This window comes from Schistocerca gregaria, chromosome 2 (genome assembly GCF_023897955.1).
Source record: "Schistocerca gregaria isolate iqSchGreg1 chromosome 2, iqSchGreg1.2, whole genome shotgun sequence".
NCBI lineage: Eukaryota > Metazoa > Arthropoda > Insecta > Orthoptera > Acrididae > Schistocerca > Schistocerca gregaria.
The window spans coordinates 352,869,270-352,897,264 of NC_064921.1; the positions used below are offsets into that span (position 1 = coordinate 352,869,270).

At 38.7% G+C, this 27,995-nt stretch overlaps 1 protein-coding gene across 2 annotated transcripts in view; it reads right to left on the reverse strand.

The window, feature by feature from the left end:
• Positions 1-2,054: 2,054 nt before the first annotated feature.
• The window catches only part of LOC126337041 (zinc finger protein 252-like), a 99,119-nt gene continuing 73,178 nt past the window's right edge, over positions 2,055-27,995 (reverse strand). For both annotated transcript variants that reach the window (XM_050001363.1, XM_050001362.1), the window contains 2 exons: positions 26,820-26,930; positions 2,055-3,601 (listed from right to left, as the gene is read on the reverse strand). In XM_050001363.1, the coding sequence (XP_049857320.1) occupies positions 2,690-3,601; positions 26,820-26,930 (1,023 nt within the window). In that variant the 3' untranslated portion in view covers positions 2,055-2,689. The remainder of the gene's footprint in view (positions 3,602-26,819; positions 26,931-27,995) is intronic.

A 27,995-nucleotide genomic window follows, 5' to 3' on the forward strand; every position in this document is an offset into this window, starting at 1 on the left:
GAAATAATTATATTAAGGAATATCCAAAGAACCATTACTAGCCACATAGTTTTTATTGAACATATTGTGAAGCAATTCATTACAGATTTCAACATAATTCATGGTGAGATGAATGCTACAATTTGCGAGTTGTTTGAAGGACTGTGTGCTGTGACTGCTCAGTTAGATTTTCAACATTCTGTTGTTAAGAATTACTGACAGTCTATCAAATGCTAGAACTGATGCTTTTATTTTAAGTACAGCTCTAGAAAGTAGTTCTATGATTATTTAAGCAGTGTACTATTGCAATAAGATCAATTCTTACAGATCCTACTATTAATTGAATGGAAGTTAGATGCAATATCTACTTTGATTTACCCTGTTAATTCTTATAATTTATCAGCTTACTACAAATTAGCTAAAATATACTTTTTAATTATGGGAGATGAATTAACTGTTATTCCTACATCAACACACAGTTTTGAAATGCACAAGATTGATTCATGTCATGTATCAGCTAAATGATTATTTACCGTAGGTATTTTTTATCTCTGAATGAGCATGATCTGTATATACGTAAACATAGTCATAAGTCAATTTGCTCAGAATCAGAAATATTCTTAGATAGTAGCATGTACAGCTGAGAGACAGAATTATTTATGAATAATCCTCTGAGAAATGATTGCCCTAGGAATTTAATGCACCTGCAGCCACAATTTCTTAAACAATGGTCTGAAGGTATAATTTACTCTGTCCGTTATAATTATACGGGCTGTTATGCTGTGGTCGGTTGATGAATTCTGTGTCAATTCCCAATGTTTAATTCCATGCCCTCCTCCTTTCGACTGAATTATTAGGGTGTTTAGCGATTTCGATTGCCTCCCTGTAGAGCCTTTCGTAATATCCACTTGTGGCCACTAGTACTTGCGTCTCCTCGAAATGAATATTGTGGTTTCCTGGCTGGAAAGCATGCTCCGCAACAGCTGTAATACAATTACCCTTGTGCTCTTATAAACGTTTAGAAACAGTTCTTTCTTTGGAAGAGCACAAGGGCAATTATAGAAGAAGAGAAACGAAACAACCAGCTGCTGTGGAGCATGCTTTCCAGCCAGGGAACCACAATATTCGTTTTGAGGAGACGCAAGTACTAGCGACCACAAGCGGATATTATGAAAGGCTCTACAGGGAGGCAATCGAAATCGCTAAACACCCTAATAATTTCAATCGAAAGGAGGAGGGCATGAAATTAAACAGTACATGGATGCCGGTGTTAAAGAAGATGTCTACCATCCATCCACTATTGGGTGATGGCAATGGCAATCGACGGCAACAGACAGCGGCCAATTGCACTGATGTTTTCAAAACACGTGATGTCACGCCGCGGCGTGGGAGCGCGCGGACACAGAATTTAGCGGCAGTCAGTAGCGAGCCAGTGGGTGTGATGGACCTTCCATCGAGCTACGGACCCCCATAAAGATGTCTCCCACAGTCGGAGACGAAACATTGGGAATTGACACAGAATTCATCAACTGACCACGGCATAACAGCCCAGATAATTATAATGGACATGATATTTCCGGCCGTGATAGTCTACATTTTAGTATAATTTACTCTTTCAATTCGATTCTAAATATCACCTTAACATTTATAATATCTGGTACACATGAAGTACCTTTCATACTCAAATGGTAATGGTTAATTGTTATTTTTCATGAGATCTGTTTGATATGCCATCTGTATAAGAAAATGTAATGACTACTAACAATGTTTTAACTTCAAGCAAGCAACGAATTGGATTAAATCTGTCAAATCTTCAAGTAATATTAATACATACTTAACTGTCAGTATTGCGTTCTTGCTACTTTTAGTAATTTGTCTTGTGTCTACAGCATGTCATGTATCACATTGTGATTTTAAAAGCCTGTCTTCAGTACCAATCATGACAATAAATGTTGCAATGCCTTCTGATGCTACAACTGGAGAAACCGATTCATAATGCCTGAGTGGTTGTCTGGAGCTCACCTTCTGTGTGTGTGTGTGTGTGTGTGTGTGTGTGTGTGTGTGTGTGTGTGAGGGGGGGGGGGGGTGATGTTTATGAGTCTTGGAATGTAAAATACTATGTCTCAACATACGCTTGTGGCAAGTACCTCCACACACACATTGAAAGTCGAGTCATGTCACTGGCTGCCTGCTTGGACAAAAGTGTTTTTAACTTGTGTGGTTTCGATGTGAAATATGTCTTTTCTGGCTCAAAATGGAGTCTTGACAAATCCAAATTATCCAGTACCAGATTGTCTGACACAGTTGTGACAGATAAGCATTTGCGTGTTTCTGTACCTCACTAAGCCAGTGTCTCCATAGTCTTGACAAGTAGTGTGTGAAGTCAGCCGAGTGTACAAATCCATACCCCCTCATATCAAATGGAAAAAGAGCCACAATCCATACTGGAAAGAATGACAATTTTCCCAACATGCAATAGGAATAATTACATCATGAGATACCCATAGACATTCAACATAACACAGCCCCAAATAAATAGCATTACTTAAAGTGTTGCTTTTCAAAAAGTAAACCAGCAACATATTTAATGGCACTTACTATGAATGCTCTTTATTCCTAAACAATGCAAGAGAACACTGTCACACATATTTCTGAACATGTAAGTGATAAAAACATGCAGTTGTCATAACAAATAAAAAGACACTATACTTTATATATCTGTGTCATAAAACAGATTAAGAGATTCTTCATTCAAAGTTAACATTTGCTGTGGAGGAGACATACATTTTGATGCTTCATGAGTTCCTGAATCACTTTCTTGAGTAAATTTTGACGGTGAAACTGCAGTACCACAAGTATTACCAATATACACACCTGACTTATTTCCTAAATCAGGATTTTCTGACTTACAGCTTGTTAAAATATTTTGTTTATCATTAGGAAGATACACAGATTCAGCACTAGTGTTAAATGCTACTGGAATATTCAGTGTAAATGGATCGTTGTTTTCATGAAATACTCCTGGGTTTTTGGAAGCTTCAGATTGTGACTGAGATGATATAACTATATTTAACATATCTGATGATTTAGAGGAAGGACAGTCTTTAATTTGGGATATATTGTGTGTGTTTTTTAGCTTGGTGCTATACATTTTAATAGCAGTAGTGTTAGCAGTCTTACTTTGATTTACAAAATTAGTATCTTTTTCATCCTTGCATATTTCTTCATAAAAAATTTCATCATTACCCATAGTTTTATTAACTGGACTATATTTCAATGGATAACTTCTTGTAACAGTTTCATCATTACAGTCTTTCTGAACTTGCTGTAGCTTTGTATCACATAAACCAACTATCTGTGGCATATGCAAAGATTCTAGACCTGCATCCTTTGTCTGTGATTTTTCAACTTCTCCCGTTATCCAAAGTATGGGAGAAGAATCTACCATAACATCATGTGACAATGCAGATTGAATGTGACTGTTCGCCAGAAAGATATAGTCATTATTTTGTTGCTTCTTGACCAGCTGTCTCTCTTTGCTCCAAGTGTGGTGCTTTTCTAATAAACTGCATCCTTCTTTAACATTTGCAGCCAATACACCATTTGTGACAATGTGTTTTTCCTGAAACAGAAAAAAAAGATCTATTAATGTTTTCATTGCACCATCAGACGAGCATCAAAAGTGTCCACTTAATAATTTTACTAGACAGTAACAGGACTGCTTATAAATACAGCAAAGATTTTTCAGAACAAATCTGAAACAATGATGATGTGGTAATACAGGCCAGCACTTTGTACTTCTGTTGTTCTTGAAATCAAGCACAGTTGCATAAAACATGATTATGCTCCCCCCCCCCCCCCCTTTCTCTCTCTCTCTCTCTCTCTCTCTCTCTCTCTCTCTCTTGCACAGTAGCCTGACTGGGATGGAAGAATGGTTGATGTGGAAGAAATGAGAAGGGGAGAGGTTAGAGCTTAGGAAACATAGGGGCAGCAGAGCAGAGGAGAAACCTTGAAAACTGCACTAGAATGTTGCTCACAAAAACACAGAAGCAAGGGAAGGTGGGAGGAGAAGGGCAGCACAGAAGACTCGAGGGTGGCAGCTGAGATCCTTACTTCACAGCACTTACGGATAATGTGACGACGTCGCAATTTGCTTCAGTAAATACATTTTTGTGTTTCTATGACTTTATCCAATCACTAGTTCCTGGGAATACCAAGCAGACATATCCACAGGCCTTCAGATCACACACTTGGTTCAAAGATGTTTATGCATGTGAGCACATACTCCCCATTGAACTCCATTTGCCTTCATTTTCTGGAATATGTTCCCAATATTTTTGGTTCTTCCATTTTCTGAAGCCATCACACTGGGCAAGGATCTTCCTCAAGATATTTTGCTTACAACACACTACTTTCTTGTCATCTATCTTTCTGATATTTAAGATCTCAAGTTCCTCAATACATCTAAAATTCCATTATATACCTTTAGTTTTGCTCAAGATAGCACAAGAAGTTATTATCGGTTTCAAGGTTTTTGTGGCCATTGAAGCATGTGCCCTGAAAACTATAAAGCTCCCAACTCAAGAAAATCTAAAATACAAGACTTGCAGTAGAGAACTGCATTGTTACTGTTACTCGAGGGGGGGGGGGGAGAGAGAGAGGAGGGGAGGGGAAGGAAGAAGGGGCGGGGGACTGATTACAGAAGCACTGATGGACCATGAGATCTGTTGGAAAGTCAGCTTCCACTTTTGTGATCTGAAAATCTGTGATGATGTGGAATGATACAGGTGGCACATGTGAAACATTCACATAAGTTGATAAAGTTGTACTGTGCAACATGGCCCACCACTGCATAACTGACATGCCCTTAGTCACAATTTGGTGGTGCACATTTGATTTGTGGTCATGTACACATAACAAATCATGCCATAATTGATAGAGAACTAGCCATATGACATGGCTGAATGCTAGAGGGGGGAGGAGGAGGGGGCAGGAGGGAGGGGTGGGGTGCTGCATGGTACAGATTTTTGTACTTAGTTCTTTGACATGGGTATGACTTGTGGTGCAAGAGTTGGAGTGATTTAATAAGATAGTGAAAGCATTATTGTGGCCAAGATTGACACGAAGCCCACACCTACCACAGCAATACAAGTTTATATGCGAACTAGCTCTGCAGATGACGAAGAGATTGATGAAATGTATGATGAGATAAAAGAAATTATTCAGATAGTGAAGGGAGACAAACATTTAATTGTCATGGGTGACTGGAATTCAATAGTAGGAAAAGGGAGAGAAGGAAACATAGTAGGTGATTATGGATTGGGGCTAAGAAATGAAAGAGGAAGCTGTCTGGTAGAATTTTGCACAGAGCATAACTTAATCATAGCTAACACTTGGTTCAAGAATCACGAAAGAAGGTTGTACACATGGAAGAAGCCTGGAGATACTGGAAGGTTTCAGATAGATCATTTAATGGTAAGACAGAGATTTAGGAACCAGGTTTTAAATTGTAAGACATTTCTAGGGGCAGATGTGAACTCTGACCACAATCTATTGGTTATGAACTGTAGATTAAAACTGATGAAAATGCAAAAAGGTGGGAATTTAACGAGATGGCACCTGGATAAACTGACAAAAATGGAGTTTGTAGAGTGTTTCAGGGAGAGCATTAGGGAACGATTGGCAAGAATGGGGGAAAGAAATACAATAGAAGAAGAATGGGTAGCTTTCAGAGATGAAATAGTGAAGGCAGTAGAGGATGAAGTAGGTAAAACGATAAGGGATAGTAGAAATCCTTGCGTAACAGAAGATATATTGAATTTAATTGATGAAAGGAGAAAATATAAAAATGCAGTAAACGAAGCAGGAATACAAATGTCTCAAAAATAAGATCAACAGGAAGTGCAAAATGGCTAAGCAGGGATGGCTAGAAGACAAATATAAGTATGCAGAGGCATATATCACTAGGTTTAAGATAGATACGGCCTACAGGAAAATTAAAGAGATCTCTGGAGAAAAGAAAACCACTTGTATGAATATCAAGAGCTCGGATGACAACCCAGTTCTAAGCAAAGAAGGGAAAGCAGGAAGGTGGAAGGAGTATATTGAGGGTCTATACAAGGGCGACGTACTTGAGGACAATATTATTAAAATGGAAAAGGATGTAGATGAAGATGAAATGGGAGATATTCCATTAGAACTACTGAGCCTTGGGGGAGCCAGCCCTGACAAAACTCTATCATCTGGTGAGCAAGACATACGAGACATGCTTCAAGAAGAATACAAGCCGACCTCCGGGAAGATCAGCTTGGATTCCGTAGAAATGTTGGAACACTTGAGGAAATACTGAACCTATGACTTACCTTAGAAGATAGATTACGGAAAGGCCAACCTACGTTTCTAGCATTTGTAGACTTAGAGAAAGCTTTTGACAATGTTGACTGGAATACTCTCTTTCAAATTCTGAAGGTGGCATGGATCAAATACAGGGAGCAAAAGACTATTTATAGTTTGTACATAAACCAGATGGCAGTTATAAGAGTCGAAGGAACATGAAAGGGAAGCAGTGGTTGGGAAGGGAGTGAGGCAGGGTTGGAGTGTCCCCCCGATGTTTTTCAATCTGTATATTGAACAAGCAGTAAAGGAAACAAAAGAAAAATTCAGAGTTGGTATTAAAATCCATGGAGAAGAAATAAATACTTTGAGGTTTGCCGATGACACTGTAATTCTGTCAGAGGCAGCAAAGTACCTGGATGAGCAGTTGAAGGGAGTGGACAGTGTCTTGAAAGGAGGATATAAGATGAACATCAACAAAAGCAAATCGAGGATAATGGAATGTAGTTGAATTAACTTGGGTGATGCTGAGGGGATTAGATTAGGAAATGAGACACTTAAAAGTAGTAAATGAGGTTAGCAATTTGGGGAACAAAATAACTGATGATGGTCAAAGTAGGGAGGATATAAAATGTATACTGGCAATGGCAAGGAAAGCATTTCTGAAGAAGAGAAATTTGTTGACATCCAGTATAGATTTAAGAGTCAGGAAGTCGTTTTTGAAAGTACCTGTATGGATTGTAACCATGTATGGAGTTAAACATGGGACGATAAATAGCTTAGGCAAGAAGAGAACAGAAGCTTCCGAAATGTGGTGCTACAAAAGAATGCTGAAGATTAGATGGGTAGATCACATGGCTAATGAGGAGATACTGAATAGAACTGGGGAGAAGAGAAATTTGTGGGATCGGTTGGTATGACATGTTCTGAGGCATCAAGGGATCACCAATTTGGTATTGGAGGGCAGTGTGGAGGGTAAAAATCATAGTGGGAGACCAAGAGATGAATACACTAAGCATATTCAGAAGGATGTAGATTGCAGTAGGTAGTGGGAAATGAAGAAGCTTGCACAGGATAGAGTAGCATGGAGAGTTGCATCAAACCAGTCTCTGGACTGAAGACCACCACAACAACAACAACAACAAATATGTTTTCTCAGAAATTGTAAGGAGACACCTGAGGCACATATGGTGCTTTCTTGTACCACTCCCCCTCGCCACCTCTGCTCTGGTAATCATGATGGCCATGGGACAGGACCTCCCTTACAATCCAATGATGAAGGTGTGTGTCATTCAAGTGTTCGTGGACATTAACATCAAAATAGGCTGGTGTACTGTCATGTTGAAAGCAGATCCTTTCGTGGACAACAATAATTACAGTCTCCAAGAACTGTGGCAGCGTATCTCACAGGAACAGCACGTAACATTGACCAGTCACACATGGAAGCAACAAATAGGTCCTATTTAGGTGATCTTGGTCAATGCCCACCCATACGTTCCATAACACAATAAATATGGATTTCCAACTGTTGGTTTCCTATCTCAATATACTCGGTTGTGCACCCACTATCGCTTGTTTCAATTTTACCCAAGGGGAGCAACTTAAATCACTTAATGAAAGCAAGTCTTCCTGTCTTGATCTTATACTAATCAGGTTGCTTCCAGACTATGCAGATGAAATAGCTCCTTTTTAGCATTCATACGTGACCATGCTCTTGACCAAAGATCTGTTCCTAAAGACTGGATAGTTGTGAAGTTTACACCAACACAAAAGAAAGGAAACAGAAGCAATCCGCTGAATTACAGACTCAAATCACTGTCATCAACTTATAGCAGGCTTCTGAACACACAGTGTGTTCCAACATAATGAAGTACCTCAACGAGAACAACCTACTGAAACACAACTAACATTAATTCAGAAAATATCATTCTCGTGAAACACAACCACCACTTTATTCACATAAAGCAATGATTATAAACAATAGGGGTCTCCAGTTCATTCCATATTCCTATATTTCCTGATGGCTTTTGACACTATTCCCCATAAGTGGTTTCTAATCAAACTGTGTACCAACAGAGTATCATCTCAGCTGTGTGATTGAATTCATGATTTCCTGCCAGAAAGGTCACAGTTCATAGTAATGAATGGGTAGTCATCAAGTGAAATGAAATTTATCTGTGGTTCCCCAAGGAAGTGCTATTTGCCCTCTGCTGCTCTGAATCTACATAAGTGATTCAGGAGGCAATACGAGCAGTCCTCTTAGATTGTTTGCAGAAAATGCTGTTTCTTACCCAGAACAAAAAGTGTAAGGTAATCCACATGAGTACTAAAAAAGTTCCATAAAATTTTGTTTACATGGTAAATAACACAAGTTTAAAGATTGTCAATTCAGTTAAACATTTTGGGATTATAATTCTGAACACCTTAAATTGAAACCATCACATTGAAAATGTTCTGGGGAAGGTGAACTGATGACCGTATTTTAAAAGCAGAGCATTTAGAAGATGCAACAGACCTACTAAATAAAATGCCTACATTATACTTATCCATCTGCTTCTGGAGTATTGCTTTTTACCATGGGATTGGTACCAGGTAAGATTTATGGAGAACATCGAAAAAGTTCAAAGTACAGCACCTTATCTTGTGTTGTCACAAATTAGGAGGGAGAATGTCACAGATGACATATGCAAGTGGAGGAGGTGATCATTTATTAAAACAAAGGTATTTTTGATTGCAGTGATATCTTTTTACAAAATTACAATCACGAACTTTCTCTTCCAAATGCCAAAACACTTTGTTGACTCCCACTTACATCGGGAGGAATAACTATTATGATAAAAGAAGAGGAATTCAAACTCTCACAGAAATATTTAGATGTTCATTTTCCCCACATGCTATTTGAGAGAGGAATGGTTGAGAGAGTGTCTGAGCACTTTCTGCCAAATGCTGAAATGTGAATTGCAGAGCAAACATGTAGATTATCCATTTCAATGACAGATGTCTGGCTGGTGCTGGGATGGAAACACAGCTGAAGATAGAGACTAATGTCGATTATGCTACAGCGGGTAAACACTAATGACAAAAGGCACCAAAATGCAAAGATCATTTATCAAATATTAATAAAGCCAAATACTATTAAAGGTATGGACTATTTGTAAACTATCTATGCATTTACCACACCACATTAATCTGTGGATATTATAGTGTGATTAAAATAACTTGTATGAAAAGAAAAATTTAGTTGAGAAAATTATAAAATTCTGAGACAGAACTGCTGGGAAGGCTTCCTTTCGAGAGGCTAAATCCCAATTCTCAGACATATAAAAATACACGAGCTTGTTTTATCTTTTGTAACTAACAGTGTCTTTCATAGAAACTGGTTTCAAAACTGGCAGCAAACACATCTCAACTTTAGCTGACCAGCATCTCAAACCTGTCACAGAGTGCCTCCCAGCCATCATAAAATGCAACAAACACTTCCTGGAATGTCTTGAATCCTCACTCCCACCTAAACTCCCCCTTTTCTCTATTTATGTGCCCTTGCTTTAAATCACCAATCCACACACATGTGGTATATTAGCCGTAGAGCACTACCTATCTCTCCCAACTGCCACATGAAACTCTTCCTAACCTTTTGTTTATTGTCAGAATTGCCAACTTCATCTCCAGCCAAAACTACTCACGTTTGAGAGCCAGACCAACAAACAAATCATGAAACACAAAATCAGGATGGCCCTGTGCTACACGATCTTTCTATAGGCTGCATGGAAGAGGCACTTCTCCAGACTTGGAACCTGGGCATCACAGTTTAGTACAGATTCATCATCATCATCTTTATGGTTTGTACTCATAGTGAAGAATAACTCCTTCACTTCCTGTAACATCTTACTTTCATTCCCAATTAAAATTCACCTGGTCTTTTTTCAAAACCAGGGCTACCTTCCGTGGTGTTGACTCTCGCCTCACTAAAGCCCGCTTCTAAACCTCGCTCTAGCAACTAATAACTAACAATACCTACACTTTCACAGTTGCCACCCATTCCCCATCAAACACTCACTTGCCTACAGCCAAAGTATTTAAGGCAAACGAATCTGCTCCATAACCAAATTCCTCAACACCCACAAAAACAAACCCTCACGTTTTCCTTTTCCGCAATTACTCCAGACATTTCCTGGGCAGTAGCCTCTTCTCACCATTTGACTGACACAGCTACTTCCACAAAACTCAGAAGCACCCCCCCCCCCTTTCTCACCCAACACCAACTGGCCCTTGAATGCTCCAACACGTTTATTTGCTAAAACTAAGTCCTTCTCAAATCAAGCCTTGAAATCAGATTCTCCCTCCAAATGCCACCCACTGTCACCTTCTGTTGCCCTCTTAACTTCCATAACATCCTAGTCAAAACATGATATTCTCAAACCATTGCTGCTATCCCTAAGTTCCTATCCTTGTAATCGTTCTCACTGTAATACCTGCCCCATGAAACCCCCTGCTACCATTTACTTTAGATCTACTAATGGTAAATATGACAATGTTGAAGGGAGAGCAGTTTGTGAAACTGTGCATGTTGTTTAACAACTAACTTCTGTCCACTGCACAGCGTATCATGTAAGAATGACTACCATAAACTGCATGAGCACATAAATGGGCATAGAACAGGATTTTCCAAACTGGGTCCTTGGGAAGCAAATAACTGGTCTGCAAAAAAATTATTAATAACATGGCTTATTTTCCTGACATTCTGACAGTACTAATTTAAGGGATGTAAATTTCATAACTGACCGCTGTTGGTGCCACAAAACATCATGTGCACGTGATAGGCATCTCTTACAGTTTATATTCTGTATGAAAATAGCTTATGCTATGCTCTCACCATTAATTTGGTACCATACTCTTATGAATAAGCATCTTACCATGTAATTTACCATATTGAACTTAATGGAGAAGCTCATTCAATTAGAGAAAAACGTTTTTTAAGCCGTTTGTAAAAGGCATGGTTATTAATGAACAGACTTCATTACTAATGAACAGACACTGTCACTAATGAACAGACACAGTTACTAAAGAAAAGACACAGTTACTAATGAAAAAACACAGTTACTAATGAACAGACACAGTATCAATGAATAAACACAGTTATCAATGAACAGACATAGCTATTAATGAACAGACTACCAAAAAAATAAATTTGGTACAGTTAGCTAATAATAGTGTTTCACAACACGTCGAAGATCTTTCCGGTGGCATATAGAAGAAATTAATTTATCAACTTGGTATCCACTGCAAACGGACGATCCACAGATGTCACAGGACTAGCTGTATTACTAATATTTGGTTGTTATACATTTAATAAAAATATTGAAGATTTAGTCGTGAGTGCATATTTACATAAAAAACAGGAGAAGATCTATATAGTTGTATTAATGATTATGTTATAAAACATGAGATTGGATGGGAGAAGTGTATTTGTACAGATGGAACTACAACCACGGTAGGAAAAACAAAGAGAGCTGCAACACATATACTGTAGGTATAAGTTGTGCAGGATATGGTAGACGATGTGCAGCGACCAATTTTTGTCTACAGCACTGGGTGATTTCATTCATTTTTTCAGGAGGCCTACAAGCGTTTGCCACCTTTCAGCCGGTCAGCGATGACGGAATAGACGTGCATGCCCTGCAATCTTCGTCAAACAATTTTACAGAACATATTCGGTAAAAAAAATTCATTTTTGCTTTACTTGTAGCTTTGTGTGTCAAGTTTATTATGATGTGTCCATCATTTCATTAATGGTCACAGTTATTGTAATATTTAAGTGGAAGTAAGACACTGCCTGAAATTCAAAAAGCTTGGAATGAAACCAGTCTCGAGAAAAATGATTTGACGTAGCACACTCATTTGCAATCACACGGTGCCAGCGAAAAGGAAGAGTGAAATATCCGTAATATTGCTCATATTTCATAAGCGGTTTGAGATATCAAAATGAGATTTTGGCAAATGATAGCACACAAAGAGGAAAGTATTTTGGTGGTTGGTTATTATGCAAAACGTCTTTGTCTACCACATTATTCTACTAATTACAGACATTTCCGATGAAAGAATATAATTTTTAAGGAGCATCAGTAGCTGGTGATAAGAGGGGTGCTATGGGTTTTGGTACAACGTAAGTGAAGTCATTACACATTTATTTTGTACCGAGGATGTGCTTTTTTGGTAAGATGCTAACTTTACTTTTCCTCACTTAATAAACGACTGTCTCAGAATTCTCTCGCAATTGTGTCTGCACAACAGGTGATGTGAGACTGTGTAAACTCCACTGAGTTTTGGCAAAAGAAGCAAATTTTAACATGACAACAAGAGAAATGTGTAAGTTTTGCTCAAAACTCCCCACTTCTGACAATTCTCTGAAAGTTACAAATGGTTAACAAACAAGGCAAAAATAAATCACTGTATTTTCAGTGGAATTCCTTTTAGATATTAACCAAAGGAGAAGTGACAGATCTTTTTGAATGGTCATCATGCAAGTGTGGGCGTGAAGAGGACCTACTTAATATCCACATAAAATTGTGCATTTTTGCTTCAGTTTAGAATGGCACTTCCTCTCCAGCACTCAGCATTTCCTCTACAGTGCCTGCCCCCAGCCCCCACCACTATTTCTCTCCTCACGCTTGCCCTACCATCTGCGCATCTACTGGCCACAGTATTCTGCATGCACAAAAGCTACAAGAGCCACCAGCAGTCACTCTATTTTTCATAGGCTAGCTCTAGTAACAAAAAGAAATGCCTACTGATTTAAAATACATTTAAATAAAGTGGTGATAATGATAAACTATGTAAAATCTCAACCACTGCAGTCCAGATATTTTTAAATTTTGTGCGCTGTAATGATTGGTGAACACAACGCACTTTTACTCCATACAGAAGTGAGATGGCTATCCAGAGGAAAAGTACAACTGAGGCTTCACGAAGTTCATAGTGAGTTATTGGTCTTATTTAATGCGCAAAATAATTCCATACAAAGTTTTATTGAATTTTTAAGACATCCTTTATGGTTGATAAAACTTGCATGTCTGGCAGACATTTTTACAAACGGCAATAAAATTAACATATCACTGTAGGAAAGAGTGTTATAATTTTTAGAACAATGGACAAAAAAGCATCTTCAGAGAGAAAATTGAAAATAATAATAATAATTCTGTGTGGCTCAATGGCCTAGTGCAAGTCTTTCTATCAGATGCCATTTCGACGACTTGCATGTCCCTAACGTACCCCAGTTGTTGAACTGTGGAAAGTGGACCTACAGTTTAATATGAAATCTAAAACATGTGTTGTTTCTGTTGACTCCTCTCATCACGGAGAGATGAAGACTAGGTTAAAATGAAGACCAGGAAATCCATGGCCAGACCGAGATTAGATGCCGTAATCTCTCAGTTTCCAGGCACACACCTTACCCTAGAGCCTGATGCCCGGCATATAGCAGACAGTTCCCCTATAGGTTTCAATGAGTGAGTTTGTAAGTATCAAAATATGTGACGTGTGTGGTCATACTGTATGTTTTGACTGCATTGACTTAGCAGCTTAAATTATTTACACCAACAAGTGACTTAAGTCCTTAGTACCTGTCATAAATTTCAACTTGATACTTTGATTTTTTGCTGAGAAAAAGAGGTCTCAACAGTCAGACAGACAGATGGACGGACAACAAAGTGATCCTATAAGGGTCCCAGTTTTACCAACTGCAGTACAAAACCTTTTCAAAAATACTAAATACATTTGAAATAAATAATTTTTACTTATTTTTTAAACTTTTATGACTTCCATGTGATTGAAGTAATAACTGAATAAACAAATTTTTCTGATTTTTTAAAGCTTTATTAATTTTGTTAACCTTCAAAATAAGCAAGATGATTCATCAAACCTATTTTATCAGGGGAAAAGTTTGGGAAACCTTGGAATAGAAGAACTGTTTATTTGAGGGACACCAAGTACTCACTGCACATAATTTACAGCACAGTTCAAGGGGCCAGGCTGTTTGGAGCCTCCCATCTACTAGTTTCCCTTAACTCAAGAGGCGGGAATTTTCCCTGACACAACCTTGCATCCCAACTTCTTCCTGGACTTAACACATTTCCCCCTCTTCTTCCTTCATCATCATCACTCTATACTTATTTTTATATGTCACATGTTCTAGTTCCTTTGCCCCTCCCCATCTGCTCACCATCTCTCACAACTCTTTCTCTCTCTTCCCCCCCTCTCCCTGTGTGTGTGTGTGTGTGTGTGTGTGTGTGTGTGTGTGTGTGTGTGTGTTTTAGTGGTGGTGGTCTCCAATTCTTAACTGCACCATTCTTTTCTCTTTCTCTTGGGTCATTTTAATTTCTCACTATGTTATCATATCTAGACAAGCGAGCGTAGTGTTTCACAATATAGATAGCCTCCCTCCCCCAATTTTTCATTATTGCCTTCCTTTGTCCTTAGTTGAGGTGGATTCCTCTCATCCTGGTCTTTCTTTTTAACCTTCCCCAACCAATTCCTCTCCCCTGGTAAGAAAAGAACTATTAACTGAGGAAGCTACTTTCTGAGGGTAAGTACTGGCCAGCATTCTGTCTCTCAATTTTCAAATAATTTGTGACTTTTTACAGTTCATTCCAGAGTAGCGGACATGACCCCATAGCCACAGTAACACCAACAATGACATATTTTGTTCTCCAGCACCACCAACAGGTCGAGAGGTATACTGCACCTTGTTACCACACTGCCAATAACTAGTAGTACATAGTGCTTTTATGTTCCTCTGGTCTCACTGTGACGCATAGAGTTTTCCAGCACTGATGTGTTCTGCATTTACAAGCTATTGTTGTGAACTAGTGTTTTTGTATTAGAATTGTTTTAGTAGGACAGTGATGTGACTCAACATGAGGCTAACTGCAAAAGACATCATCCAAGAGTACAGTCACCAGCTTCAAAGGTACTGAGGGTAGAATCAGAATTCCAATCTGCTGCAGATTTGTGTGTGCTATTTGTACATATGATTAATTGTGGTACAACAGTGGGAGTCTGATATTATATGTTCAAGTGTTGTGGACAGGATAACCATATCACTTAACATTCATAGATATACAATGCTGAGAATTGGAAAACTGAAGGGAAGGAAGGAAAATGAGAACAATGGGCCATCAACAGGTCATTCTCTCTTGGAAACACTGGGCAAGAAATGAATTTACAACACGTAACCAAAATGGATGCATTCCAGCAGGATGCAGCATGCAGAAACATGTATGCTTATTATTAGTGCAAGGAGTACACTACAGTAACCTTCTCTGAAAAGCAAAGATATTTAATGGGAACAATCAGTCTCTTTGAAACTGCTGACAGAAACTTAATTTATGACATGGAAAATGTTTGTCTCTGAAGATACCACCGACATATCACACAGCTGCCTGGAAATGTCAGTATCTACTCCCGTGAGGAGAACTTCATTTGAAGACATCATGTAGATTTGTGAGACATGGGCTAATGCATTTCACACTTTAACAAAAGCTGTATGGACTGCACAGCTGAAGGAACAACAAATACGCCGACAGTAAAGGGCGGCAGCATAATCATCATTCCAGAAAGAAAGGTGACTATCATGAAGAAATAATAATCACAGTTTTCTACAGCAAAATATTCACCCAAATACAATGACAGTCATGAAGCGCATGCGGTATCACTCTGTTGTGTTAGAGCTGAGAGACTGCAGTGGAGGAAAGTGGATATTTTATTTTGGACACAGAGAAACATTACATAGTAGCAAATTGAACCTGGCATCAATATGGCTGATTTACAGGAACTTGCAAAAACTATGTTAACCAAAAACCCCACACTACCAAGTTGTTGAACTAGGTATGGCAATACGGCATAGCATAATAAGGCTTCTCCTGCTCATTTCAGTCCAAATGAACTTATAAGAGCCTAGGTGTAAAGTAACATAGCAGGCAATAAAATGTTTATTCTCAGTGAAATGTAAATTTTAACAAAAGGAGTCATTGAGAACAATACCCCGAGGATTTAGTCTCGAAGTGAGTCATACCACAAGGTAGCCAAGGAAACAAAGACCCGTGAAGAACTGCTGGACACGCAGAATGAGAAGGTGGTTGTTTCTGTCAGCTCCAGCCATGTTCAGATCTGAGGAAGAGGAGCACAATGATTCTTCCCTTATGTCATGTTGCTTACAACATAATCTTGAATATTTATAAAATATTCATTGATGTCACTGTCCAGATTGATACTGTCATTCATTTATTACTTCACAAGGCTTGTGTCTGTGTATGTGCGGAGGGATATGTGTGTGGGTGTGTGTGTGCGAGTGTACACCTGTCCTTTTTTTCCCCTAAGGGAAGTCTTTCCGCTCCCGGGATTGGAATGACTCCTTACCCTCTCCCTTAAAACCCACATCCTTTCATTTTTCCCTCTCCTTCCCTCTTTCCTGACGAAGCAACTGCCAGTTGCGAAAGCTCGTAATTCTGTGTGTGTGTTTGTGTGTTTTGTTCATGTGCCTGTCTGCCGGCGCTTTCCCGCTTGGTAAGTCTTGGAATCTTTGTTTTTAATATATTTTTCCCATGTGGAAGTTTCTTTCTATTTTATTTACATCATCATTAATTTGAACCCAACAATAATGTTTCAACTTTCATGGACATGCATGCACAGGATTCAGTGCCAAATAAATGCAGCTTTCAATAATCAATTTATGTCATTTGTGCAACAGTTTCCAGCACATACAATAAAAGCCACTTTTTTGTTCATGTATAGCAATAGCTGGCTGCCAAGAGCAAAACAGCTGACACCAACTGGTGAGTGGTATAGAGATGTTTGTAGTAACTACTTGCTGAGGAAGATCCAGACAGTTAATTGCAACTCAGCCCGCTATACTTAATCACCTGACATAGATCAACAGTGTGTTGGTTACAGTAAAAGCTGTTAAAATGGTGTCATCAGCAACCTGAAAAATTCATATTTGCAACAAATGTGAATACAGATCCAAATTCTGCCACAAAATATGAAAATGCAAAATTACTTAATAAAGGCTATTTCATAGTGAACTGTATCCAGATGAACTATTTTATTAGAAAACATTTGAAATAGCTTTATTTTATGCATTTTATATTGAACATGTAACAAATGTTTGGTTCCTGGTATTGCACATCTGGCAAAGAACACTTTGGGAAGATTTTGTACATAAGAAAGAGTTTGCAGAATACAGCAATAATGTTAGGAAAAAGATAGATTGCTACTCACCGTAAAGATGATGCCCGAGTTGCAGACAAGCACAATGAAAAGACTGTTACACATTATTTAGTTTTCAGCCAAAGCCTTCTTCAGGGAAAAACACACACACACACACACACACACACACACACACACACGAGTAGCAAACTATCCTTTTCCTGATATTGTTGATATTCCAACTTGGATCTCACACTGTTCGTTATCATTATTGGCTATGTATCACAACTGGAAGGTACATATATGTGTGTCATAAAAAGTAAGTTATAATTACAAGGGCTATAGCTGACTGCTGCAAACCACCTTTAATATACTTACAACTAAAAAAGGAAGTAACTGAACTTGAAATTTATGTGATGTTTTATTATTTACGAATCTTCTCTTTCTCTGTATGGAGTTATTTCTGATATTTGTCAGGAGATTGGAAGTGAGTGTTTATTGAGGCAAAGATTAATATAGGGTGTGGTTCAGGAACTTCCTTATTTGAAATGCACATCAAAAAGTGGCCATTACTCACTGTTTTGTGGGACTGAGCCAATTCACAAGGTTCTTTTCTTAAGATTAGTTTAGTGGCGAACATGCAGTGGAGGGGAGAGAGGCCATGGTGGCTCACTTTTCCAATGGTTGTTCAGTACTTAGAACCCAGTGAGCATTCAGGGAACAGTTTAATATCACATCTGCAGACCATGTTCCTGACTGAAAATCAATTGTTATGTGGGTGGACACATTTATTGATACTGGTAGTGCAGGGGGGGGGGGGGGGAGGAAACCAGGGCCGTCAAGAACCACAAGGACACCAGAAAATGTCAAGAAAGTAAGGCCGGCAATTTTCAATTTCCCCAAGAAACCTGCATGTAAACATTCAGCTGCTCTTGTAACTTCTAATCACACGAATTATTCATGAAGACTTGAAATTTTAATCCATACCAACTGTCAATGGTGCACACACATAATCCACCAAATTTTGTTTCACAAAAACAATGCATTGAAGCCTTGATCAAAAACCTCCTGCCGTACGATGCCATTCTCTTCTTCAGCAACGAGTCACATTTTCATTTGTCTGGATATGTGAATAAACAAAACATGCAATATTGGAGGGGCACAAGCCCCAGAGAACTTCATAAGCAGCCCATGCATACAGAACATGTGACAATTTAGTTTTTATTATCCAAAATTGGCATTGTTGGCCCATGGTTTTTCGAAAAAATCCAATGGGCAGTTATGCTCACTTCTGATAATTATAAAAAATATTTACTATTAAAAACAGTCTTGATCACAATTTATTTCTCAAGGTGACCGGTTTTGACCACTACCTTCAGACCATTGAGTAAGAACTTCTTTCTGTTGGATTCTCCAACAGGAAGAGGTTCCTACTCAATGGTCTGAAGATCACCACAGTAGTGGTCAAAACCGGTCACCTTGAGAAATAAATCGTGATCAAGACTGTTTTCAATAGTAAATATTTATAAGACATTGATCACTGCAGTTTCCGTAATGCATTCAAAAGTAATTCTGATAATTATGTCAAGATGACTGAGGAGTTTTTGTTCCCAAACTTGAAGAAATTGTTGTGGGGATGTCTGATTCCAGAAAGATGGCACCACGGCTAACATGTCACAAACATTGCTTTGCTGGAACACTTCCCCAACTGTCTCATTCCTTTGAGGGGCAATCTTCGTGGCCAGCAAGCTCACCAGATTTAGCCCCTTGCAACTTTTTCTTATGGGTTACCTTAAATCATTAGTCTATACCACCTGTCCATGGACCACGAGTGAGCTGTGGAACAACATTTGTGCTACTACTGCCAACACAGACATGCTGGACAAACTGAAATAATACATCTAATATTGGCTCTCCAGATACAATGAGGAAATGGAGAACACCTTCAAGATATAATTTTCAAAACCTAATGAAATAAAACTTTAAATGTACCTCTATGTAAAGAATAGATAATTAAATTTATTTTTTAAAACAAGAAAGTTCTCATGCCACACCCTGTATTTAAAAAGAAAAAAATACAAGGGACAGGTACAACAAATGAACTGCTATAGATTTCAGCTTCCAGCCCAAAGGCCTTCTTCTGAAGTAACATTGTTGTTGTTGTTGTTTTCAGTCCTGAGACTGGTTGGATGCAGCTCTCCATGCCACTCTATCCTGTGCAAGCCTCTTCATCTCCCAGTACCTACTGCAACCTACATCCTTCTGAATCTGCTTAGTGTATTCATCTCTTGGTCTCCCTCTACGATTTTTACCCTCCATGCTGCCCTCCAATGCTAAATTTGTGATCCCTTGATGCCTCAGAACATGTCCTACCAACTGATCCCTTCTCCTAGTCAAGTTGTGCCACAAACTTCTCTTCTCCCCAATTCTATTCAATACCTCCTCATTAGTTATGTGATCTATCCATCTAATCTTCAGCATTCTTCTTTAGCACCACATTTCGAAACCTTCTATCCTCTTCTTGTCCAAACTAGTTATCGTCCATGTTTCACTTCCATACATGGCTACACTCCATACAAATACTTTCAGAAACGACTTCCTGATACATAAATCTATATTCGATGTTAACAAATTTCTCTTCTTCATAAACGCTTTTCTTGCCATTGCCAGTCTACATTTTATATCCTCTCTACTTCGACCATCATCAGTTATTTTGCTTCCCAAATAGCAAAACTGCTTTACTACTTTAAGTGTCTCATTTCCTAATCTAATTCCCTCAGCATCACCCGATTTAATTTGACTATATTCCATTATCCTCGTTTTGCTTTTGTTGATGTTCATCTTATATCCTCCTTTCAAGACACTTTCCATTCCGTTCAACTGCTCTTCCAAGTCCTTTGCTGCCTCTGACAGAATTACAGTGTCATCGGCAAACCTCAAAGTATTTATTTCTTCTCCATGGATTTTAATACCTACTCCAAATTTTTCTTTTGTTTCCTTTACTGCTTGCTCAATATACAGATTGAATAACATCGGGGAGAGGCTACAACCCTGTCTCACTCCCTTCCCAACCACTGCCTCCCTTTCAAGCCCCTCGACTCTTATAACTGCCATCTGGTTTCTGTACAAATTGTAAATAGCCTTTCGCTCCCTGTATTTTACCCCTGCCGCCTTCAGAATTTGAAAGAGAGTATTCCAGTCAACATTGTCAAAAGCTTTCTCTAAGTCTACAAATGCTAGAAACGTAGGTTTGCCTTTTCTTAATCTTTCTTCTAAGATAAGTCGTAAGGTCAGTATTGCCTCACGGTGTTCCAATATTTCTACGAAATCCAAACTGATCCTCCCCGAGCTCCGCATATACCAGTTTTTCCATTCGTCTGTAAAGAATTCGCGTTAGTATTTTGCAGCTGTGACTTATTAAACTGATAATTCGGTAATTTTCACATCTGTCAACACCTGCTTTCTTTGGGATTGGAATTATTATATTCTTCTTGAAGTCTGAGGGTATTACGCCTGTGTCATACATCTTGCTCACAAGATGGTAGAGTTTTGTCAGGACTGGCTCTCACAAGGCCGTCAGACTCAGGTCGTTCTATGCTCTGTCAAACTCTTCACGCAGTATCTTATCTCCCATTTCGTCTTCATCTACATCCTCTTCCATTTCCATAATACTGTCCTCAACTACATCGCCCTTGTATAAACCTTCTATATACTCCTCTCACCTTTCTGCCTTCCCTTCTTTGCTTAGAACTGGGTTGCCATCTGAGCTCTTGATATTCATGCACGTGGTTCTCTTCTCTCCAAAGGTCTCTTTAATTTTCCTGTAGGCAGTATCTACCTTACCCCTAGTGAGATAAGCTTCTACATCCTTACATTTGTCCTCTAGCCATCCCTGCTTAGCCATTTTGCACTTCCTGTCAATCTCATTTTTGAGATGTTTGTATTCCTTTTTGCCTGCTTCATTTACTGCATTTTTATATTTTCTCCTTTCATCAATTAAATTCAATATTTCTTCTGTTACTCAAGGATTTCTAGCAGCCCTCGTCTTTTTACCTATTTTATCCTCTGCTGCCTTCACTACTTCATCCCTCAGAGCTACGCATTCTTCTTCTTCTGTGTTTCTTTCCCCCATTCCTGTCAATTGTTCCCTTATGCTCTCCTTGAAACTCTGTACAACCTCTGGTTCTTTCAGATTATCCAGATCCCATGTCCTTAAATTCCCACCTTTTTGCAATTTCTTCAGTTTTAATCTACAGGTTATAACCAATAGATTGTGGTCAGAGTCCACATCTGCCCCTGGAAATGTCCTACAATTAAAAACCTGATTCCTAAATCTCTGTCTTACCATTATATAATCTATCTGATACCTTTTAGTATCTCCAGGTTTCTTCCATGTATACAACCTTCTTTTATGATTCTTGAAGCAAGTGTTAGCTATGATTAAGTTATGCTCTGTGCAAAATTCTACCAGACGGCTTCCTCTTTCATTTCTTAGCTCCAATCCATAATCACCTACTATGTTTCCTTCTCTCCCTTTTCCTACTGACGAATTCCAGTCACCCATGACTATTAAATTTTCGTCTCCCTTCACTACCTGAATAATTTCTTTTATCTCATCATACATTTCATCAATTTCTTCATCATCTGCAGAGCTAGTTGGCATATAAACTTGTACTACTGTAGTAGGCATGGGCTTTGTGTCTATCTTGGCCACAATAATGCGTTCACTATGCTGTTTGTAGTAGCTTACCCGCACTCCTATTTTTTTATTCATTATTAAACCTACTCCTGCATTACCCCTATTTGATTTTCTATTTATAACCCTGCATTCACCTGACCAAAAGTCTTGTTCCTCCTGCCACCGAACTTCACTAATTCCCACTATATCTAACTTTAACCTATCCATTTCCCTTTTTAAATTTTCTAACCTACCTGCCCGATTAAGGGATCTGACATTCCACGCTCCGATCCATAGAACGCCAGTTTTCTTTCTCCTGATAATGACGTCCTCCTGAGTAGTCCCCGCCCAGAGATCCGAATGGGGCACTATTTTACCTCCGGAATATTTTACCCAAGAGGACGCAATCATCATTTAATCATACAGTAAAGCTGCATGTCCTCGGGAAAAATTACGGCTGTAGTTTCCCCTTGCTTTCAGCCGTTCGCAGTACCAGCACAGCAAGGCCGTTTTGGTTATTGTTACAAGGCCAGATCAGTCAATCATCTAGACTGTTGCCCCTGCAACTACTGAAAAGGCTGCTGCCCCTCTTCAGGAACCACATGTTTGTCTGGCCTCTCAACAGATACACCTCCGTTGTGGTTGCACCTACGGTACGGCCATCTGTATCGCTGAGGCACGCAAGCCTCCCCACCAACGGCAAGGTCCATGGTTCATGGGGGGTGAAGTAACATACACACACAAAACCACTGTCTTTGGCCGCTGTGGCTGGTGTTTCGTGTTCCAGTTGAAGGACAATACTGCATGAAGAGGGAGGTGTTCCCTCATGACTTGCAGTCTTAGTAAAAGATTGTAAGCATGAGAGGATACAGCACAGGCTATCTTTTTTGGACCAAGTTTGAGGGTTAGTTTCAGTCTCAGTGGGCTTTGTAAGGCCTACAGCACAATGGGAGAGGGCTGCCCATATAGCATGTAAATTTAGGGCCTGTGGGCGGACATGTGCCCTCCAGTGTATTATCTGTGTTCTTGTCTGTACATTTTGTATCTACTGAGGTGTGGGTCTGATGTTTTGTCATTCACTAAATAAATAAATGTGTCTGCTAAACTTCTTTACCATATCTCCAAGTTTTTTGCAAATCTGATCACTGTCTTACTTTTTTGAAAATTATTTCATGTCCAATGGATGCATATTGTGAGTATTGCTTGGAAGCAGAATTTATCAAATGTTACAGATACATTATATGTTGTTAGGTACAGATTTAACTTTATGGCCAATTTTCTACAGCAGTAATTCATGAATAAAGCAATAATAATGATAATAATAATAATAATAATAATAATAATAAGGTATTATGTTAAGAACAACTACAAACTTTTACTGAGTACTGGACAAATTTCCTTTCATCATACCACAAAAGCTAAGACATTGTAGTGTTAACACCTACAGAATTTTGCAGTGACAATAAGGGTTCATTACATCACAATATGGACAAGTACTCCTGTATTATGTTAACAGTACTCATAGGTTTTAGCTTACAGCACACAGATCACTACTGGCACATTACAACTTATAAAGTGTTATATGATGTCAAAAAATTCCTGCCTGGAGTGGAAGGACTTCTATAAAAGTCAATGTTTTATACAGTTTCTGAATTGAACAAGTCACCAGTATCAGACTGGACATGAACCGGTAGAGAATTGCACATTTTGATGCACCAGTAATGTCCTCTTTTGTGTAGCGTGCTGAGATTTGTTTTCTCACTTTGTAACTCTCGTTTATTTTGTGTATCTTCTTCATGATGCATACCTTTCAATTTTTTTTTAAGTGAAGTAAGAGAATATACTGATATGAGATAGTGATGACTCCCACCTTTGTGAATAAATCCATCTTTGTGAATAAATTCTTGCAGAAGTGACTGAGATGGGCTATGTTAAAGACTATGACAACCCTCTTGCAAACATTACAATCTATCCAAGCTTGAGACTGAGTACCTCTGAATATAATATCACATATCATGATATAATGGAAATAATTGTAGTAAGCCTCTTGGGTTCCCTTGTGATCGCAAACAGACCAAATCACATGAATAGCAAATGTTGCCGAGTTCAGTCTTGTACAGAGTTCTAGTTTGTGTACCGTCGAGCTGAGCTTGCTATCAATATTTAGTCCCAGGTATTGGGAAGCTTCTACTCTACTCCTAAAGATTAATAGCTCATCACTTTTTTTTATAACATACAAGGTGCAACCTGAAAGTAAGTTCCAACTGCCAACACAGAAAAATATTTATAAATTATAAATAGAGAGTGTAAATGGCTACTTTTGAACATTGTCACCACCATCATTACGGTGTTTATTGAAACAGCAGACCAACTTTGTTTGCCTGTGAAGTAAAATTGTTGTCTGCACCTCTACACTCTTGTGAAAAAGAGACCACACTGCCTCAGGTTGCCGGAGACTGTAGTCGTGTGTGTGTGTGTGTGTGTGTGTGTGTGTGTGGGCACGCGCGCACGCGTTTATTTTTGACAAAGGCCTTACTGGCCGAAAGCTTTATTTATGACAGTCTTCTTGTGGTGCCTTTCTGCGATTCAGCAACTCCGCTATATGGTGAGTAGCAACTTTCCTTTTCATAATATTGTTACATAGCAGCAAATTGAACCTGGCATCAATATGGCTGATTTACAGGAACTTGCAAAAACTATGTTAACCAAAAACCCCACACTACCAAGTTGTTGAACTAGGTATGGCAATACGGCATAGCATAATAAGGCTTCGCCTCCTCATTTCAGTCCAAATGAACTTATACGAGCCTAGGTGAAAAGTAACATAGCATGCAATAAAATGTTTATTCTCAGTGAAATGTAAATTTTAACAGAAAGGAGTCACTGAGAACAATACCCCGAGGATTTAGTCTCGGGGTGAGTCATACCAAGAAGGTAGCCAAGGAAACAAAGACCCGTGAAGAACTGCTGGACACGCAGAATGAGAAGGTGGTTGTTTCTGTCAGCTCCAGCCATGTTCAGGTCTGAGGAAGAGGAGCACAATGATTCTTCTCTCATGTCATGTTGCTTACAACATAATCTTGAATATTTATAAAATATTCATTGATGTCACTGTCCAGATTGATACTGTCATTCATTTATTACTTCACTGAAGATCAGTTAATGACTACACTTCAAAAGTAGTTTAAATTCAAATGAACTTATAAGAGCCTAGGTGACAAGTAACACAGCATACAATAAAATGTATATTTTGCTGTAGAAAACTGTGATTATTATTTCTTCATGACAGTCACCTTTCTTTCTGGAATGATGATTATGCTGCCACCCTTTACTGTCAGTGTACTTGTTGTTCCTTCAGCTGTGCAGTCCATACTGCTTTTTTTTAAAGTGTGAAATGGTATTAGCCCATGTCTCTCAAATCCACATGATGTCTACAAATGAAGTTCGCCTCACGGCAGTAGATACTGACATTTCCAGGCAGCTGTGTGATACATCAGTGGCTTGTCTTATTACACATGCAATATGCAAAGCCACCAATCATTTGGATTCACCATAATTCATTCTATCAAGAACGATTATGTGATGTCCTATCTCCTACATTGCATTTTATTCTAAAAAGTTAAGTTTCTTAGTTTCAGTATTTAACATAAAGTCTATCTTCATTTCTTTTAGATGCTTAGCCAATTCAGTTTCCTTCTGTGTGGCACCTCCAACATTCCAGGTGGGTAATTTTATCTAATTTGAGACCAATTTTCATTTATGCTCTTTGGCTGCATGTGTCACTGAAATACTGAAGCCCATCCTGTTTTCAATGTTAGTTTGGGTATTGCAAGTAAATGATATTTTTACTACATATGGTTACTACCACCCAACTAACCTTCTACCAGAAAGAATAGGTTTTTTCAGTTTTGGTTCCCCACTAAACTCAAATACAAATTTTTTCCTAGGCTGTGCCAACATGCTTAGAAATGGTTCAAACCAGATTTTGGACCTCCACAAAGTACATCAAAGACCAAAGTTGATTTATATCCATAGATTCACTTTTGCTCCAGACAAACAATTTTCTATTGCAAGCAATGTCTATAGTCAATGGCTTTTCTCCCGGATACAAGTCATTCGCTGGTGAGGAATGACAGATGAGTCCACCTCAGAGCCGAGTTATCAGTGTATCTGACTGCCATGCAGAGGACCTGGGTTCAATTTCTAGTACTAACAGTGATTTATCCTTGGTGAGAGGACCGAAATAGGGTGCACTCAGCCTCTTGACACCAACTGAGGAGCTACTTGACCAAGTAATAATGGCATCACATCTGTTAAACTCACAATACCCAGGAGTGTGGTGTGATGAGCCCCAACCCTCCATGCTGCATCCAAATGGCCCCACAGGCAGAGGATGACATGGTGATCAGAATGGTGGCGCTTATTATTTTTATGGTTAATATACTGCACATTCTGTAAATTTGTACAGGACTACATTTTTTTCTTGATTCTTCAATGAAAAAGATTATTCATTCCTCTTATCCATTATCTGCATTCCATTTACTTACAGTGAATGATAACATTTACCTCTCATGTAACTACAATTCTTTTACCTGAAGAAGTAAAGTTGTAAAGTAACTGGCTGTACCTGCAATGGTTTGACCTCAACAGCTTGTCGCAGTTTCTGCACCAAGTCACTTGACTGCCTCACTACTGTTCCTGGTGGCTGGGATGGACATTTGTGTGTTCTCTGGCTGACCTACACTCAAAGTGAGTGAGCGAAACAAACATAAATACAAGAGACAGTTGAAATAAACTATATGTTTCACATGTATTTATATAGCAACCATTATTTAATTGTCAAATACAATGATATGTTTCTAACTATATATTTCATAGACATAGTAAGCATTTATAATTCATGATAAATTTCAGAAATAGTTTTCTGTAGACTTAGCTAATTAAATTTTCTCCATGACCACGGGCTATTTCCTAATGGTAGAGATGAAGTAAATGCATTTGGCTTACATACAGACTACTGAAGTAACAGAAACTGAATGCAACAGAAGATGCCCCAAAACAAAAACAAAATGGTTAGGAAGTAAATACCATAACATTTTGTTCGCAGCCAGGGTGAACAAACTGAATGGTCCAATAGGAATTCTAATATTAATAACGTGCAATGTAAATGGTGAATGAGTCTGTCTTTTAACATGCTGCATACATGAAACCACATTTTCTCTAGCTCGTTACCTTAGACAGTCCTCCTCAGTGTACATGTCATTTTGCAAAAGAGAAATAACAAATAACAACATACAAGATGCTGCCCACAGCATTTAAGAATATCACTGTACTGATCAAACCAGTAGAATTCCCGCACCATCATCATTCACCAGAGTAGGGAGGATGCAACTTCTACTTGTTCACAAAGATGCAAATCATGTTGAAAGGGAAACATTTGAAATTGATTGAAGACATCCAAGTGAAATCACAATGGGACCTGAACACCCTTCACCTTGCGGATTTCCAGGATTGCTTTCAGAATGGGAACAAAGATGGGGTTGCTGCTAATATGCTACAGATGACTACTTTGAACGTGACTGAGGACATAAGTACAGTTTTCTGATATTTACAATGAAGTTCTTAGATATTCAGGGTAGCACTTTGTATAAGAGGCAGATATGGACACAACAGAGAAAAGGGGAAGTAGATTCAAACAAAAATGGAATGAAATTACAATTGAGTGTGTGTGTGTGTGTGTGTGTGTGTGTGTGTGTGTGTGTGTGTGTGTGTGTTCCAGCAGGTTAGATTAATTTTTTTCTTG